This window comes from Sarcophilus harrisii, chromosome 1 (genome assembly GCF_902635505.1).
Source record: "Sarcophilus harrisii chromosome 1, mSarHar1.11, whole genome shotgun sequence".
NCBI classification, from domain to species: Eukaryota; Metazoa; Chordata; class Mammalia; order Dasyuromorphia; family Dasyuridae; genus Sarcophilus; species Sarcophilus harrisii.
This window is the reverse complement of record NC_045426.1, coordinates 210,418,467-210,438,148: the sequence shown is the minus strand read 5'-3', so window position 1 is coordinate 210,438,148 and position 19,682 is coordinate 210,418,467. Positions and strand designations below refer to the sequence as shown.

Genomic DNA, 19,682 nt, shown 5'->3' with positions numbered 1-19,682 from the left:
ATTAAAGAATAAGCACACCTGGCAAATCAATTTAAATAGCCTATTGATAAATTTTAAGGAAAATTAACTTCAGGGAATCAAGAGCAAAAAAAAAATTCCAGAATTATCCAATTTTTTAAAAATAAAATCTCAACTTTTCTCCAAATTCTGGAAGAGAAAACATGACATTTGTGCTGAAATTGCTTCTCATTTGCTTCAGGAATAATTCAGTGATTTTTAGCAATTGTGATTTATTTTCAGGGCATTATATTTATAAGGTAAGAAGGGAATATTCTGGGCAGTAGTGAGTGAGAAGTTCCTTATACAATTCAAATTATTTTTGATATAACTGATCAGGAGAATAGAAGTTCCACTATCAGAGTCTTGAGTTTTTAAACCTATGCTTACTTACTGTCCTCACTTGTTGTGATAAGCTGAGATAAAGTAGAATACTCCAGGTAGAATCCATGTCAAATAAGATAAATTTATGTTTTCAATTGACCTCTTCAAGGCAGGAATTTTATTTCCCCTATCTCTCAGCCTAGTTTTCTTTATTATGCCTTATAAAATAATTATGATAGCAGAGTATTCAAGTAATACTTAAATTATGGGAATGAGACTAAAGAATTAAAAAAATATATCAATCATTTATTTTTCCCCTTCTATCTAAAAAAGTAAAAAAAAAATCATGTAACAAATATATATGACCAATCAAAACAATTTCCTATGTTGACCAAATCTAAAAATATGCGTCTTGTTCTGAATATTTTATTCCTTAGCTTTCTGATTGGTGGTAGGTAGTGTTGTCCATCTTTGATCCTCTAGAATCATAGTTGATCATTTCAATGATCAGAGTTCTTAAGTTTTACAAAATTGCTTATTTATACATTGTTATTGATATCCTCTAAATTATTCTACTGGTTCTGCTTACTTTAATATGCATCAGTTCATATATGTTTTTTCAAATTTCTTTGAAAGTCTCTTTCCTAATTTCTTATATGAACAAAAAGAATTTATGTATATATAAAAAATCCCTTGAACAAAAAGTTTATTAAGTTGATATTGAATTAATTTATAATTATTAATAATAGCTAACATTTGTCCTGTGTATTTAAATTTGCAAAGTACTTTACATGTGTTATCTTATTTGTCCTTATGACAATCTTGTAAGTTAGATGCTATTATTATCCCAATTTTATATATGAAGAAACCAAAACTGAAAAAAGGTTAAATTATTTGCCCATGATTACATAGCTAGTAAGTGTCTATGACAGGATTCAAACTCAGCTTTACCTGTTCTATATAAACATTGATTTTTATAATAATGAGAATATATGTTGTATGTATAGTAAATAAATGTATTAAAAATGAAAATTCACTTCATTTATTCCTGCTTATATACTAAGGCTTTTTAGGGAAGCAAATTTGAACTTCAACATTTCCTTGCTTCATTATGAAAAACTTTGTAAACGTTATAAACAATATTAATGTTAATATTTATTAACTCATTTATTATTAGCACTAGAATTTTTAACTGACCTTTTGCTTTGATTATTTTTTTTAAAATAAATGCAAACGCTTATCATTAACATTTTTCTTGGTCTGATGCAAAATGATTACATAAAATTTCTGAAATATAAGTATATGGGTGATCTTTGATGGGAAATTCTCAGACTTTCAAAAATATATTCTACAACTTTTGAATTACTGTGCCATGACAGGAAAAACTACAACTGGAATTAACATGTATGTGTGTATTTTGGGGATAGGGACAGTAAGGTTTTGATAGATGTGACTTTCTATCATGTGTACGTTCTTTGCATTTTAACAAGGTTTTGGCTATTATTGAAGAGAGTAATTTGTGCATGATGGAGATAAAGTTGCTTCTTTAATGTGCATATCAGAAGTTCTCCTTTATACATGATTAAGTATACTACATTATCTGTGAAAAGCAATCTGTGTCTTGAAAGAGTGTGTTATGCACTTCTGCATAAAGAATGCTACATTGATGTAGAATGGGTCTAAAGCTTCTTCAAGAGGGTTATTGAAATATTAATTTAGGCTATGCAAATCTGGAAAGAAGTGAAACAAAGAGAATTTTCTGGTGGCTTATAATGCAAAGTGAATTAGTTTTCCTGTTAGGATGGAGGGATACGTACTGTAGCCATCTATGAATCATGTTGGAACTTTATAATAAAAGAAAAAACTCTGTAAATCAGACTGCATTTCTTCCAAAGCTTGTACCAGACCTTTCAAATTGTTCAATTAATCAGATTATCTTAATTCTATTCCATAGGAAGTATTAAATTTTCATCAATTAGAACTATAGCATATTAAGCTTCTCTAGGGTTTTCAAGAATATCAGGAATTTGTATGATAAAGGTATTATAACTCCTCCAAAATATTACACATAAATATGATAAAATAACAATGTAACAAAAATGGTCTTTTTATCCCTTATGTCACTTGTTTGTAAATATTGTCACAATTAATAATTGGCATTTTATGATACTTTATATACATTATATAATTTGGACCCTGAAACACTGTGAGGTAGATGCTACAAGTATTTCGTCATTGTATAAATGAGGAAACAGATTGAGAAAAGTTAACTTACATGTTAGTTCAACTAATAAAGTATCAGAGACAATTTTCAAATCCATGCCTTTATGACATCTGTGTATCCAGCCATCCCCTTCCTATAGGGTTGTCTCCTTGCCTAGTCTTATTACCTCTCATCTGAACAATATTGACTGCCCCTCACCAAGTCATGAGTTTTATCCAATTTAAGATTTATTAGGAACCTATTTGTGGTATAAGATAAGAACTTGGGATAATCAGCTAGGGGAAAGGGAATAATTGTAATGAAAAGAGGATGAAAATAATTATAAGGAAATCTAAGAGAAACTTGAAGGGGATGAAATAACTATAAGCTGGGGTAGATGGTGGTAGTGGAGAAAAAAAAACAAGGAGGATTAACAGAAACATCGAAAAGAAAGCAGCATTTTAGTTGAATCTAGAAAGCAGGAATTGTCTTCTTGTCTCCAGATTCTAGCTTTTTCAAACCATTTTATAACTAGCTGTTATGTAAAAGTCTTACAACACAGTCCTGATTATGTTATTCCTTCTCTAAAATACCTTCATTGATTCATTATTTTCGAAATAGAATAAAAGATATCAAAAATCCTTAACTCATCATTATTCAAAGGAATCCATAATAAAAACTAATTCCTTGCATTTTCTTAAAACCCTGCTCTATATTCCCTTTTGTGAACTTCTTGCCAGTACCATAAGTAGCTAAAACAGTTGAGTGTTGGGTAGTGGCATAGCATCACAAAGGACAGTTCCTATTGCCCTAACATAAAAATCCTGTCCTCTATAGAACTTTGTTGTTCTTTTGTTTCAGTACATCTGACTTTTCAATACTCTGTTTGGAGTTTTCTTGGCAAAAAATATTGGCATGGTTTCCCATTTCCTTCTCTAGCTCATTTTTTAAAGAAACTGAGGCAAAAAGGGTTAAGTGACTTGCACAGGATACAAGGATCATTGAAGGAATGTAGTAGCTGGAGATGGCTTTCTCCAGCCCCAGAGCGAAGCTCTTTTTGTCCTTTGCTCGGTGCATTTTGAATTCTTGTTATTGACCAGATATATCCCTTGAGCCACAGTTTTCTAGAGCTGTTACTTGGGTCTAGAATAATATTACCCCAACTGTTTCTTATTGAAATTCTAATCTTCACTTCAAATGACACCTCAGTCAAGCAATAAACATATACCTAACTATAACCTTCCTTAACTAATATCTATAAGATATGACTCCTATTGACACTGTCATGGAGTTCTTTAGTTCTTTAGTAAACCCTAGCAGAGAATTTAGGGTAAGTGGATATAATGCCATGCCTATAACAAGAAGTGTGGGTGTGTATAACAAATGTTCATTGATTACTTGCTTGATTTTTAAGATGCTTGAGTTTATAGTATATATCTTTTATATAAAGAAGTTTGCTAGATCTCCATATGACACCTAATAATAAATACATGAATCTACATGAATGGTGATGATGATTTAAGATTATTACTTTACATTTAGAAGAAAGAAATATGGCATCATGCATAGAGGGTAGACCCCAAAGTCACAAAGATCTGGGTTCAAGACTGTCTTTATGTCAAGACATATTAGCTCTATAATCATTGCTGAGTTACCTCTAAGTATCTCAGGAAATTTGCTAATACCACAGGTAGCACAGCAATTTCTGATTTCTTTTAGTGGAGGGGAGTTCCTTACATTGAAAAAATCATAGATTTAGAGCTAATAGTAATAATGATTATAGTAGTAATAACAGTAATAATCCTAAAATATTTTATATTAAGATGCAGTTATATGTGAATACTACTGGGAGAAAAGATCACAGAATTATTTTATTAGTTAATATTTACTTTGATACATTTGTTTCATATGTTTGATTATTTGTTTCATAGTGCTTCCTATCTACTCATACTTCATCTTGTACAGCTCTTAATTTCTTTATGATCAGCTGAATGAAGAATGTTGTTATGGTCAGAAGCAGTGTTTGTATTTTGTGATGCAGATTGAACTGATGACTAGTCAAAGGCAGCAGGAAAATGGATGTTTGTAGTTTCTGTTTTGTTCATTAATGTTAGTACCTCCATTAACTAGATGAGTATCCACCCTTGGGAGTTTAGACACAAACAGAAAAGAGTCTTTGTAGAGTCATTTCTTTTCTTAAATTATTAATATTGACTTTGAATGGAAGTTGGAAATTACTGTAGGATGAATTTGATTTAATATCTTTTTTAAAAAGCACACACAAGGATCTGAAACGAAAAAGAATGCCTCAATGCTATGGAGCTGGATTAGAGGAATGGCTTCTTTGTTAGAGGTTATTCGTTATATAGGTTTTAGAACTTGAAACAAGTATTTCAAAGAACATATATTTTGATTTGATACTTTCCCCAAGGAGCCCAAGGCAAAGAATGCAAATCTTGTTGCAATTTTACCTTCATATGATAGAGTTCTTAGGAGGATGAGTGGGCTTTGGAATAGAAAAGAAAAGGACAAATTTAAACCTTTGTGGTAGTACTTCTGATGTTCAAATTTTATTAAAAATAAGCAAACGCAGCCTGATACATCCCTTTTTTGGTAGAGATTGAATCTTTGTCAGAGAACATTATTATTGTTATGTTACCTTCCTCGTTACTTCTGTCTCATGGAATCACATTTTTCTTCAAGACTCAGCAAGGACTTAAGAGCTGAACTGCCCTTCTCCTTCCTCCCTTAAATAACCATCTTATATTCATCTTGCATATATTCTATATATACATATATCTGTTTCTGTCTTGTCTCTCTTTCTTTGTGTCAGTGCTTCTGTCTCCACTGTCTCTTCCATTAATATTTAAGTTCTTCAAGAACAGTTAGTATCTCACGTCTGTCTTAGTATCAGCATTGACTAACACAGTGCCAGATACAATATAAGGCAGGTAGGTAGTGCAGAGGACAGAGCGCTGGATCTTCAGTCAAAAAGACTTCTTTTTTCTGAATTCAAATTTGACCTCACTCATTTAGTAACAGTGTGGCTCTACACAAGTCACTTAACTCTTTTTGCCTCAGTTTCCTCATCTGTAAAATGAGTTGGAGAAGAAAATGGCAAACAACTCCAGCATTTCTGCCAAGAAATTACAGATAAGGTTTCAAAGTATCTGACAAAAAGGTCAAACAACAATGATACATAATAAACACTTAATTGTTACTTGTTTACTGACCACCTAGAATTACCTGCTTCAATGTCTGTTTCCAAGTTAGTTTATGATAATAGTGAACAAGCACTTATTAAATACCCTAGTTTCTTTGAAATCTAAAACCCCAATTATATACTTACTAATTTTTTGATTGTAGATAATTAACTGCTCAAAACTTCTTCTTCTTCTTTTTCTTCTCCTCCTCCTCCTTCTCCTCCGAGACAATTGGGGTTAAGTGACCTGCTCAGGTGTCACACAGACCGGAAGTAGAAATGTCTGAGACCAGATTTGAACTCAGGTCCTCCTGACTTCAGGGCTGGTACTCTATCCACTACATCAATTAGCTTCCCCTAAAACTTCTGTGTTCTTACCTGCAAAATGCGGCAGAAAATACTCATATTATTTGTCTCACATTTTTAAAGAAAATGTTCTGCTGTTTTAAAACTTTATGTTTCTGTTAAGAATAAAATTAGTACAAAGATAAAAGAAAGAAAAAAAATAAAATGACATTTATTTAAAACAACTCTAGCATGATTTATTTAAATAAATTTTTGATGCCAGAAATGGTATGTATGGAATATAAGCAGAACAAAGGATTTTGACAACGATTATGATAATTTTCTTTAAAAATTTTAAACATAAATCAGTTACCCTACTGGATAGGCCAAATGAGTCTAAAGAGCACCATAGTCAGTAGACACTTAACTAACTTGACAAGCAGAGAAATATAACAACCAAGGGTGATACTTGTTTATAATATAAACTTCTCTGTAAAACTTTAAGAAAGAATATGGTGAAGGATGATAAGAGTAATGTTGCCTCATAAAGCAGGTAGAAGCAGGATGGAATAAAACCAGTTTAAGAAAAGTTTGGTGATGGACCCAAGTAAACAAAGTCTCTCATAGAACAATTTTAAAAGATTTTTGTAATAAACTATTCTTACTATCAAGGGCAATGGAGGTACTTCATATTAATTTGAATATCATGGTCAAAGAGGTGCTATTAGAGGAGGTAGAAATGGTAGTAAATAGGATAAGAACAAGAAAGCAGCTATTGATTATGCCAAATGCACAGAGTAATTCATGCTGGTGGTAGCAAAACTGTGAAAGTGTTATGGGATTGGATTAAAAAGATATCCAAAGAATAGGAAGATGCCAGAGATCCTCCAAAAGAGTTGAAAATGACCTGCTTTCATATCTGTATAAAATTTTATTAGATTTGTAAAAATTTATTACACACACAGTGAAGATATCCTTAATGAGTATATTAGTAGGAAATAGGCATGCTTTTTCAATCTATATTCCATAGTTGAACACTTCTCTACCATCATACAACTGACTTAAAGAAATAGGGAATATAATATTTCTTTCATTTATCATTTATTCATAACATCATTAGGTTATTAGTTTAAATCTGGAAGGGATCTTTAAGCATATCTGGTCCAACTCTATTTTATGTGACGAAACTGAGGTAAAAACCTTATTCACCTTCTCATCATTAATATCAAGTGAGATGTATACATACTAAAGTTTTGTCTGCCCCATCTGTTGTGCTAGAAATCCATCATATGGTCTAAGTTGGGGATTGCCTATCAATAATGAGGTCCCTCAGATATTGCTGTTTGTCTTAAATTTTTGAACAGTGAATAACCTATTGGCTAAGATCTATAACTACTCAAAAGAGTGGTCTTAAAATCCATATAGGAAAAACCAAGTAAATGAAAACAATATCTGTTGTTCAATTTAGGATATATCTTTAAGTAGGCAACTCTTAGAGTTAATACATCAAAATAATTTATAATTGAATAAGATAATGGAATGATCATTTGATGAAAGTGAAGGAAAATTCTGAACAATCTGCATTCTCCATTGTATCTTCATAATATCCAGAGAAATCAAGGAAGATTTTCACTACATTGAGCCGCTGGTCTCCACATTCATCACCTTGTAGGAGGACTTACATCTACAAGTGTTGCAGGGTGGATCAACATTAGTTGTTGTATTGTTAAATGGAACATCCACATCAATTAAGTCTCAGTTTTTTGGTTATTGTTATAACTATGTTTAAAGTATGGGTGAAAGAGGCATGCTCTAGTTAATTCTAAATTGACAAATTCACAGATCTAGAACAAAAATTTTAAACATGAACAAAGGGATGCTTATCAAGCTGACTATGCAAACCAGAATTATTTACTTACTTTTATCCTCAATTGCTATATCTTTTTTCGCATCATAAAAGTCATTGATAAATTTTGGTTTACAAACACCAGCTGTTCTATAATGCATGAGTCTATGATGGGTAAAAACCTACAATAAATTCTGCTTATTGGAATCACTTTGATAAATGGTGGTTTGAATGTGTTATCTAGGTGCTTCGATTATAAGGAAACCTTGGGCAAATACTTGAAGATCATTTCTAAATAAGTTTACAATTCTTGCCAAATTGAACATTTGTAACTCTAAGGAAATCTAATAATTTTCCACTTAGAACAGCTGTTAATACTCTAAGCTTTGTAGGGATTGCTTAATTCCAGAAGCTTTGGACTCAAAGTATTATTCTATATAAATAAGAACCTTGAAGTTTTCCCTTAGAACTTAGTTCGCAACCTGTTAGTGATGTACCTTTGGGAAATATGTATCTTCCCTTTCTAAAACTTAAAGAAAAAAAAAGTTTCTGTAGATTAGATAAATAATATACTTGGTATATACATTTTATTTTTTGAATGTATATGTTAATGAAATTAATGAAGTATAAATTTATGTGACTTAGAAATACTGCTTTATCCATAGTATTTTTTGTCATTCTTATATGATACTTATAGTATAATTCTGTTATGGCAATGAAGAGCGGGAGAGAGGGAAAAATCTGAATTTTTTTTGTTGTCAAAAACTAATTCCTCAAAATCATTTGTAATCACTGCCTATATTTAATTTATTTGATTTTGATATTTTGATATATTGAATATCAATATATCAACTGATATATTGAATTTGATTAAAATACATTATTCAAGCACTTCAGATGTTCCTTACATGGTGTTAAGTCCTAGGGATCCAAATATAAAATGAATCTTTCTACCCTCAGAAAGCTAACATTCTAATTAGGGAAACAGATCTTAGAGGTGATTGGTGGCCAAAGTAAAAAATTTTGGTTTGGGGAATTAGAGAATTACAGAGATGGATTCCTAGGCAATCTATTGACTTGTACTTTCCAAGTGTAATTATAATATTGGTTGGATTACTGTGCCCCAAAATAACTACTTTCCAAGGAATTCCATAGAGAAAAAAATTATTGAGTCTCAAGAGTAGGACAATCTCAATAAATCTGTTCATTTAAAAAAGAGGAATTTGTGGAAAATTTCCAAAGATCTATAAAATCACACACACACACACACACACACACACACACACACACACACACACATTCCCATTATCTGTCAAATAAGCAAGACAAGTCTATTCCTACATTTTCAGATATGCTGCCTATTTGTATGTTTCTTGGGGTCTAATCCCATTTGGGGGTATACTTGGAAAAATATTTCAAGAGATTATGTAAGCTTCCACATCCAAGTGTCTTTGAAGGCTAAATAGTCATTAAACACAATGCTTCATTATCGACCTCTATATGGTACCACGGATTATTTGAATCAAAAAGTGTTTTTTGGGGAGTTGTTTTTAAATACACTGGACAAATGAATGAGTGAAAACGCATTTATTAAGCACTTATTCTGTGGGAAATACTGTGCTAAGCACTGATGATACAAAAACAAAAGCAAATAGATTCCTGCCTTCACAAAACTTACTTGCTAATGAAAGAGACAGCACACACAGAAGAATAGGTCACAATGGAATATTTTGGTTTAAAAAGTTCTAAGACAGTGAATGGAACTACAAGAGAAAGAAGTTGACAAATCTTTTCTAGGAACAATGGTAATATTGTTTTGATTATAATTCCAGAAATAGAAAGGAGAATGAAATGATTATAAGGCTTCTGATGACAAGATGATAAGGGGGTAGGGAGCAAAGTGCAGCAAAGCAGGTGCGCCTGCCTCCCTGAAATATAGGCAAGGTAAAAGAAAGGGGGAAGAACACAGAAATTCTAGAGGTGAAATTGTTGAAAGATTTCCAGGCTATGTTCTCTGGTCTAGACAGCAATAAAACTGTAGAGAAGATGGATGGGGGAGTTTTTGTTGCTGTTGTTGAGTTGTTTTCAGTTGTGTCCGACTCTTTGTGACCCCATTTGGAGTTTGGGAATATATATAGTAACAGAGAGTGGCTTTGTTTGAGCAATATTGATAGAAACAAGGAGATAATACATTTTTGCAGAAAATAAAAGCTATTGTATGTCTATTTTGCCAAAAGAGGCAAGCTCTTTGAGGACATCTGTTATCTTTGGATCACAAGTTCTTTATTGAAGGAACTTAATAAAAATTTTGTTGAATTGAGTTCAATAAGCCAAAATGTTTTAAGTTTTTATTCAGTATTTAAGGTCTTGTTACTATATTTAAATTCTTCATAAGAACTCTTGTTATCAAAAACAGAAATGACAGAATATCACAATCATTTTTGGGGTAATAAGTACATTTTTCTATTGCTAGTACTATGAATTTTTGGTAGAAAATGTGCTTTTCCTGGCTAGCCTCCAATAACACTAGGACAGAAGAATCAGCAATATTATATCTCTCTTGACTCAAATTTGGCTGCTATTCCAGGACTCAGCCCTGTAAGAGACATCTCTACAGATGTGTCTATACAGATTAATACTATTTCTCTTTTTTATATTGGGTCCTTATGTTAGCAGTTTGAAGCTACAGTATTTTACAGACTGTCCCCTGGCAGTGAATAAAGATATAGAGTTCCTCCCAAAGAAAGAATGTGCAAGAATTCATGATGATGATATATGAAAAATTTTATCTGTCTACTATTGGTAGCTTGGGTTGAATTATAGAAATGTCTTTTCCAGGATGATGAACACTATATTATTATGTAGTGAGAAGTAAAGTTTTGATCCAGCGAAAAAATTCAAGATTCAGAAACAAATGGAAATGAAAGTTAAGTTCACCCCAAATATTTGATATTTATTAATCTGGATTGAATGAATTAATGCAATTTTAATGAAAAACTTATGGGAAAACAATAGGAAATGTGCTAGTCATGAATGTGAAGTGAGAAGGTTGAGAGGAAGATGGTGATGATGTTGTTGAAATAAGTAATTTTAAAGTATAGTACAATATCTATCTACATACTTCATTGACTCCAGGTGTGGTCTTAGAAAAGTATCTATCTAAGCTTTTCCTCTTCAAACTGTATTTTGGGGACAGCATTGATGGAACTTCAGATAATTCTGGGAGAGAACACATAAGAGAAGTATTATTTTTTTCTTCATTTTAAATTATTTTTATTCTACCTTGACAAAAGTTAAGGGTTAGGGCAAAGTTTGTCCATCATATTTTTATCTCATATGCTTCTTTTATTGCTTTTGTTGAAAGTTATTAATTTTATAATATCTTTAAAAGAATAAAACAGCAAGGTTACTTTTATCTTGATTTTTTTTTAACATATAAAGAATAAAATTTCTTCCATACTCATTTGAGATGTATGAGGGAAGGCAATACTCATTCCATTTTACAGTTCATGATTTCCTTTCTTGTTTTCTGATCTGTATAAAAACTGACTAGTAATATTTAATAAAAGTAATTGAAAATATTTCCTTTAATACTTTAAAAGATCTGTAATTCAGCAGTATGGGCACTCTTCTCACCTAATCAATGCATATCCAATTTTCATAAATTAATAGAAAAGATAATGGTGTATTGTGGCCGAAAAAAAAAAAACATCAACTATTAGCCAACCATAAACTGATGAGGTTCTTTGAAATTACCTTAGACTGGATATCAGATGATAGACACACACAGTCCATTGCTGAGTCTCCACTTGAAGGTCTTTCAATTTGTAACAATCTGCTAGGTTTTGCTTTCTCTCAACATACATCTTGTAAGCTTACAGAAACCTCTATGCCATCTGAAATATCAGAACAGAATGACTTTAGTAAAGGAAATTTCTATAAACAGAGGGGCAAGGAAAGAATATAGTTTAAATAGTAGCAAATTAAATTGAATTGCAGCACACATTATATTCAGGTAGCATCAGTTGGCTTACATTCATAGTTTAGAGTAGTATGGGTGGAAAAGAATGATTATGTCAAATATTGTTGTTTGTTCTTTATTCTTGAAAAAGATCCATGATTTTAGGAGGGTAGTGCCTAGACTTGCAAGTAAATTAGATTTAAATGAGGCAGAACTGTGTAGAATCATCAGCCCCATTATCTCCTTCAGAGTTGTCAAAGTCTAGTGGCAAGAGATAGGTCAGAAGGACTGGCAATAGTTCAGGATGCAATAGAACCTGATCTTTTTTTAAGCTAAGGTTTTTTCTAGATCTTAGTTATTCTGAGGCAACACCCATTCAGTAATTAAAGTCTATGTAAGAATTGAGATAAAAAATGGCCTATTTTTCCTTCATAAAAAAATTAATCAGGAAGGAAGGGGAAGGGGAACACCTTAGTGTTTAAAGAGAAGTAGTGATAAATAATAAGGGTGTGAGGGAGATCAAGATAAGTGAAGGAGTAGTGAGGCTGGCAACAAAAAAGCACAGAGAAAGTTGTATTGGTAGAATTTAAAATAGAGAAAAACAAGGAGGAGTCATATGAAAACCCATCAGTTAAGAGAGTGAGTCATAAAAAAAATAATTCCATTAATGGAGATAATAGTGTGACTTGAGGTTCACAGGCTGGAATGAATACACTAAATTCAGGAGATAGCAGAAGCTAGATTCTGAGTAAAAATATCAGAAAGCAATAAAAGGGATCTCAAGGAATAATTCAAACATCTCTGACAGAGTACCCTTTTATGACAGTTTTTATATACCTCCTGTGTGAAACATACTGTCAGGTTCTGTAACCTGTGTTTTTTATTTTATAAAAATATTTGTTTTAGATACAAATATTGAATGAAAGGATTCATTCCACTAGTTTAAAAGAAAAATATAAATGTGCTTCCAGTGATGCTTTGAGAGAATAACCAGTTAGGAACTAGGAAATCAAAAGGCAGTCCAAATACATGTCACAATTTGATTCCATGTTTATGAATTTTTATCATGAAGTATAAAATTATTAAAACTTACGGATATATATAATTATAAATGAATTATAAAAATGGGTAAGTATAATATGGCATTTGTATTGAATTTGTCATTTGATGAAAAGAAAAGGATTCTTTTGACATCCTTGATGAACATGAACAAATAACAATTTTTTAACCTATCTCTTAAAATATTAAATGAAGACCATACCTTACTTGCTTCTTATAAAGGGATTATATAGTGCACCCAATATGAGGGTTCCTGGTGGGATTCAGGGCAGCACCAGATAAATAGCTAGTGCTTGTAGCTCTGGCACAAGAAGCCTGAGACAGTGCCTCTTTCATGCCAGAAGCAGAGTTGAAATTTAAAATAAAGAAAAAGGGCCCAACAGATGAGCCAAAAACAACAAAATAAGAATATGATCATAGAACATTGTGATGATTATATGAAAGATCAAGACATCACTCAGAAGAGGACAACAGTGATAAATCAACTATGGGCAAAACCCCAAAGAAAAATGGGAAGTGGTCTCAAGCCCAGAAAAAACTCATGGAAGAGCTCAAAAAGGAGCTTTAAAATCATATAAAAGAGGTAGAAGAAAATTTGGGAAAAGACATGACAGATATGTAAGAGAATTATGAAAACAATCAAGAATTTGGGAAAAGAATACAATTGCTTAAAAAGTACAAAGATTGATTAAGGAGAGCAGTCATCACCAAAGAAGAAAAAATAAAGCAATCATTAAGAAATAATTTGATCATATGTCAATAAAGCTGACAATGTGAATAACATTGATTAATATTTATGAAATGTAAATTATGTAGATTAACAAATCAAGAAATAAAATATTTAAATGACCCCATCCTAGAAAAAAGAATTGATCAAGCTTTAATGAGCTTCCTCAGAAAAAACCTGGGTCAGATGGGTACAAAAATGAATTCTATTAAACCTTTAAAGAAAAATTATTTATTAGTACTATATAACTGCTTGGAAAAATAGGCAAAGCCAAATTCCTTTTATGACACAATTATGGTGCTGATATCTAAACCAAGAAGAGCTAAAATGAAGAAAGAAAACTAGACAAATTTTCCTAATGAATCTTGATGCATTTAACTTGAACAAAATTCTAACAAGGTGATTAAAGCAATTTTTCACAAGGATTATATACTATGTTAAGTAGGATTTATCCCAGAATTGTGGGATTGGTTCAGTATTAGAAAAAAATATCAGTGTAATTGCTAATATGAATAACTAAACCAACAAAAATTAAGAGATATTGAAAATTCTTTTGATAAAACATAGAACCCTTTTCTATTAAAAATAACAGAGGTCATAGGAACAAAAAGAAAATCCTTAAAATGATAAACAATATCTATCTAAAACCATCAGCAAGTATTGTCTGTAATGGGGATATGCTAGAAGCCTTCTCATTAAGATCAGGGATGAAGCAAGGATGCCCACTGTTATCACTATTATTCAATATAGTACTATATATGTTCACTGTAGCAATGAGAGAAGAAAAAGAAATTAAAGGGATTTGAATAGGTAATGAGGAAACAATACTATCCCTCTTTCCAGATAAAATGATGATATAATTAGAGAATCAACTAAAAATTACTTGAAATAATTAACAACTTTAGAAAAGGTACAGATATAAGATAAACCCTATAAATCATTATTAAGTTCTTAATGTGACCAACAAGTCCAGCAGCAAGAGATAGAAAAATTCCATTTACAATAGCTGAAAAATAAAGAATTAGTCTACTTGTCAATATAAACTTAGAAACTACATAAATACAATTAAAAAACACTTCAAACAAATAAAGTCAAATCTAAACAACTGGAAAAATATCAATTGTACATAGATAAGTCTTGCCAACATAATAAAAACGACAATTCTGCCTCAACTAATTTATATATTTAGTGCCATACAAGTCAAACTACCAAAAAATTACTTCATAGAACTAGAAAACAAAACAACAAAATTCATTTGAAAGAACAAAAAGTCAAGAATATAAAGGAAATTTCTGAGGAGAAAATGCAAAGAAAGTTGACCTACCAATACTAGATCTCAAGCAATATTATAGAGCATTAATCAAAACTATCTGGAACTGGCTAAGAAATACAGTGATAATTCAGTAGAATAGCTGAAGAAACAGAAGACAATGACCATAGTAGCCTAGTCTTTGATAAAGTGAAAAATTCCAGCCTTTGGGAAAAGAGCTCACTATTTGACAAAAATTGCTGGAAAAACTAGAAAACAACAGAACACAAACTAGATATAGATTAGTATCTCACACTGTATATATACCAAAGTAAGGTCAAAATAGGCTCATGATTTAGACATAAAGTGTGATACCATAAACAGATCAGAAGCATACAGATTTGTCTACCTTTCAAATCTGTCAGGAGAAGAATTCATGATCAAACCAAAAATAGAGAACATTACAGAATATAAAATAGATGATTTTGATTATATTAAAATAAAAAGCTTTTGTACAAACAAAACCAATTCAACCAAGATTAGAAGCCAAGCAGAAAGCTGGGAAACAACCTTTATAACAAGTTTCTCTGTGTTTTCCCCTTTTGATCTATTTCTTCTTTCATAACTGTGACTAACATGGGAATATGTTTCATATATTAGCACATATTAACCTATATCACATTGATTACCATTTTTGAAAGGTAGAGAGGCAAGGAAGAGAGGAGAAAATTTGAAACTCAAAATTTTGTAAAAATAAATGCTAAAAAAATTTTGTCTTAGCATGTAATTGCGGGGAGGGGGGAGATAAAATACTATTAAATCATTTGCAAAAAGAGCTTAATTTTTTTTTAGGAGGCCATCATTTTACTCCCATCTCTGCCAATGATGAATTTCACATTTTGGGGAGCCTTAATTTTCCCATCTATAAAATGAAGTATAAAATTCCTTAGCCTTAAACCTTTTGGCATTCTAAATTCAAAAGTCAGAGTTTCTAACTAGCATTCCTAACTAGCAAAACATTTTATTTAATTTTATTTTGTTTCCTTTCATAGTCTGATACCTACCTCTGCATGTCATTACGTCTGCCGATGGATGAGGAAGCCTTTGTCAGTAAGTATTCATTGAATAAGGGTGAGAAATGTGGAAAAACAATGAAATGTTTTTTGAAATGAGTTTATAGTTCTCGTTGATGGTTACGAGCTTGATATTTCATAATCAGATTTTCTAAAATGCATTTATCATGCCTAATGCAAAAAAACAAACTAGAGAGAGTCTCATAGAGTTAATAACAAACTATTCAAAATGATTCATGAGTAATATTAGTTAAAGAGTCACATGCAGATGTCTGTGGCTTCCAATACTTCACAATCCCATTTATACAGTATTGGCTTTCTGTCTGTGCCTCAATACTTAATTCTGCTCCACTGAACAGATTGTTTACTTACCTTCTGGTTCAAGCTGTAAATCCTTTGTACTTTGATTCAGTAGTGGACAAAATAAGATTTTACCTGTCTGAAAAAAAATCCATTCTGTTTATATTCTAGAATGAGTAAGATGATAAATATATGATTGAACCCACCAAAATTGTATATTGGTATTTGAATCAAGTGAATACAATAGGAAAGCACCCCCTGTTTTGTCTTCTGGATAGTTTTCATTTTAGTCAACCCTTGTGACAATTTTTTTAACTATTTAGAGATGATATTTTATTGGCAAAATTATTTAACTCTTTGACTCTTAGCTCCTCTTTTAATATTTTGTTGCTTTTCTCTCTTGAAACAAAACTTGAATCAGGTTATCTGAAATGACTATAATTTAAATTGGTTTACTATTGCTTGTATTCAAGAGTGAATTTCTATATGACATTCCCTAAAGGAATTGCTATCATAGATATTAGTAATGTGCTTTTATTATTTTTATGTTAGTTGGCTGACAGTTTGAGGAGATAGAAAGGGGAGATACAGGGACCAAAATTGTTAAATGAACTTCTTTTTCTATACTTCTAAGAATAACAGTCAAATTTTAAAAATCTGAGCAGCACTTCATGACCAAAGGATTGTGTTAACATTGGTTACTAAGATTATACACTACAATGGGGAGGTGAGGGTAAGGAACATAATAATGCTGTCCAGATTATATGTGGAATTAAGTGAAAACTACTACAATATCTGTTCAGAGAGACTTTTTGAACTTCTTAATTATAATGCTACAAAGAGAAGAGAAATAACATTTCTATTAGCAACTATTGTTGCTCTACTTAAAATTAGAAAATTAGAAAAAATTGCTTTAAATATAGGTGAAATTTATGATTACCCTACTTAGCTAAATTTGGAGAGGCTCATTATGAGATTGGCCAGGGGGGTGATGAATTTTTAGTCCAAAAATTTTTGAAAATTTTCTACTAAATCACAAAGGGTTTGAGATCCAAACAGTAGAAAAATTTTCATCTTGACAAAAATAATCGATTCTTGAAACATAATTTTAATTTGCAGATTATTAAATATTAATAATCTTTATTTTTATAATTACATTATCCATATTTGTGATTAGTAAATATTTAAAGTTGTAATTTTTTATACTCCAAATTTTTACTGCTTCAAAATGACACCTTCCATATTTTTTCTTGAACTATTTTATTTTGTTTTTGTCAGATTTATTGTGGTTTTGTTTGTTTTAACTTTAGGATAAACCTAAAGCATCTGAATAAATATGAAGATTTATTTCAGAAAAACAGTATAGGCCATACATTAATATATTTGTGGTCCGTTTGCTGTGATACACTGTGTGGCTTAAGAACTGGTGATTGCAATGGGCCACACTTTCATTTCATTGAATATGTTATTGTTTCTCCAAAATAAATAGATTTTCTTTCAGATAATGTAAAACATGAAAGTATTTAATTATGAGTAGTATTCATAGAGAAGAAATAATAAATCTAGTAACTAAAGTATTCCATATTTTCTCATATAAAACTTTTTTTCTGAAAGGAGAACTAATTTATATATTTTTATCATAATTACAGCTTATACAATATTTTTACTTGGGAAATTATTTCATAGTTATGTAATTATATTAATGATTATATAATTATATCCATAATTTTTATGATTTTACATTATTCCTTATAAGAGTTCCATCACCATTTGATATTTTTATGGCATGTCCAAAGTAATTTCTCTTTATTGTAAATCATTTCAGTCAGTTCAGTAAATATTTATTATGGGCCTATTATGTGCCAAACATTCTTCCACATAATACATTTTGTATCTTCATAGAATTTATAGTTCAATATAAAATAGTATACTACAAAAATAAAATACAAAAGAAAACACACATTCTGTTTATATAAGGTGGGTTATGGACTGTGTGTGTGTGTGTGTGTGTGTGTGTGTGTGTGTGTGTATTTATATATTTATATTTCTTATATCAAACTTTAAGTAGTCAATTCATTTTCAAATACTAAAAGATGGGCCAAAAATGCTAAGCATGGTAAAAAGTAAAAATAGACATGTAAACTATGACTTCGTGCATCTCTGCTTTAAATCTTTTCCATCAGAATTTGTTCATAGAATTGAAATCCTCCAGTCTCCAATGTCTAAATACCTTCTTTAAGAAAAATCATAATACTTTGAATTCCTCTAGTCTGATTCTTTCTTGGATCAAAAGTCTGCTTGTGTCTATTTACTTTGTTTTTTATCTTTTTGGAGAAAGTTTCTTCTGCAAAAAGCTGAAGTCACTTTCTTTTCTCCTCTGTCTTTGAATATATTTCTCTTCCAATTAAGGTGGAAGTCTGTTTCTTCATCTTGAAGTACATCTTTTGACTCAGAAATCAATTTGTTAAAGTATCTAAATAATTTTGAAACACCAATGTTAAATCATTTAGCAGAGTAATTGTATGGATTGTAATAATTGTAAATTATTTAAAAATTGTAATATTTCTCCACAGCTACTATTTTGAGATTCTTCCTCATCTTTGATTGTTAAACCCCACAAACCTAAATTTTGATCTTTCTCTTCATACCAGTTCTTTTTCTTCATATTCTCTGTCTTGAATTGACTTGACCTGCTGTTTTCTTGGTATTTGTTATTATCTAAGTAAACCCTCTTTAAAAAAAATTCCCTTATCTATCCTTTTAAGCTATGGATTTTTGTACCTTTGTTTTAAGTAATCTCAGAATGTGTCTCTGCATGTATGTGTGTGTGTGTATGTGTGTGTATGTATAAAACAATAAAAATTTTCTAGCCTTGTTTCAAAGTTTACCAATTTTTTGTTCAAGGAGGAACAAATGATGAAGAGGTAGGAAAGGGATGAAAACTATATTGTTAGAACCATCATATTAACTTTAAAATACTTAAAATAAAACAAAAAAACATTAAAAGTAGCTGTTTGAAGTTCCAACTCAGGAAACTGGTGGTAGTAGAAGGTAGAAGACAAGTATGATCTATTAAAGTGAAATTGAGCTACAACAATAATAATGTACCTATATCATTCTGCCATCAAGTTGCAGTAACTACTGAACTCCCTTCCCTTCACTTCAGCCCACTTCAGTTGTGTGTGTATGTGTATCTGTACATGTGTGCACAACTTTTTAAATAAATTTTCAAATACGGGCCATATTATTTATTTACACTCTTGGTGTCCTCATCAATACTCATGAGTTTAATTAGCATCCCTTTGATGTTGACTCCCCAAACGGCACATCTAGCCTTAATCTCTCTTTTGAACTTCCATCCCTCATGCTGGACATTTCAAAGTATTCATCCTGGAAATAATCTCAGACTCAACATGCCTAAAATAGAATTCTGGCTTTCCCTATATATTTACTCCT

The 19,682-nt window shown here is 31.0% G+C and overlaps 1 protein-coding gene across 6 annotated transcripts in view; it reads left to right on the top strand.

Moving 5' to 3' along the window:
• The window catches only part of PAM (peptidylglycine alpha-amidating monooxygenase), a 362,537-nt gene that overhangs the window by 146,907 nt on the left and 195,948 nt on the right, over positions 1-19,682 (top strand). For all 6 annotated transcript variants that reach the window (XM_031968924.1, XM_031968914.1, XM_031968908.1 and 3 more), the window contains one exon: positions 15,906-15,963. In XM_031968924.1, coding sequence (XP_031824784.1) covers positions 15,906-15,963 — 58 coding nt within the window. The remainder of the gene's footprint in view (positions 1-15,905; positions 15,964-19,682) is intronic.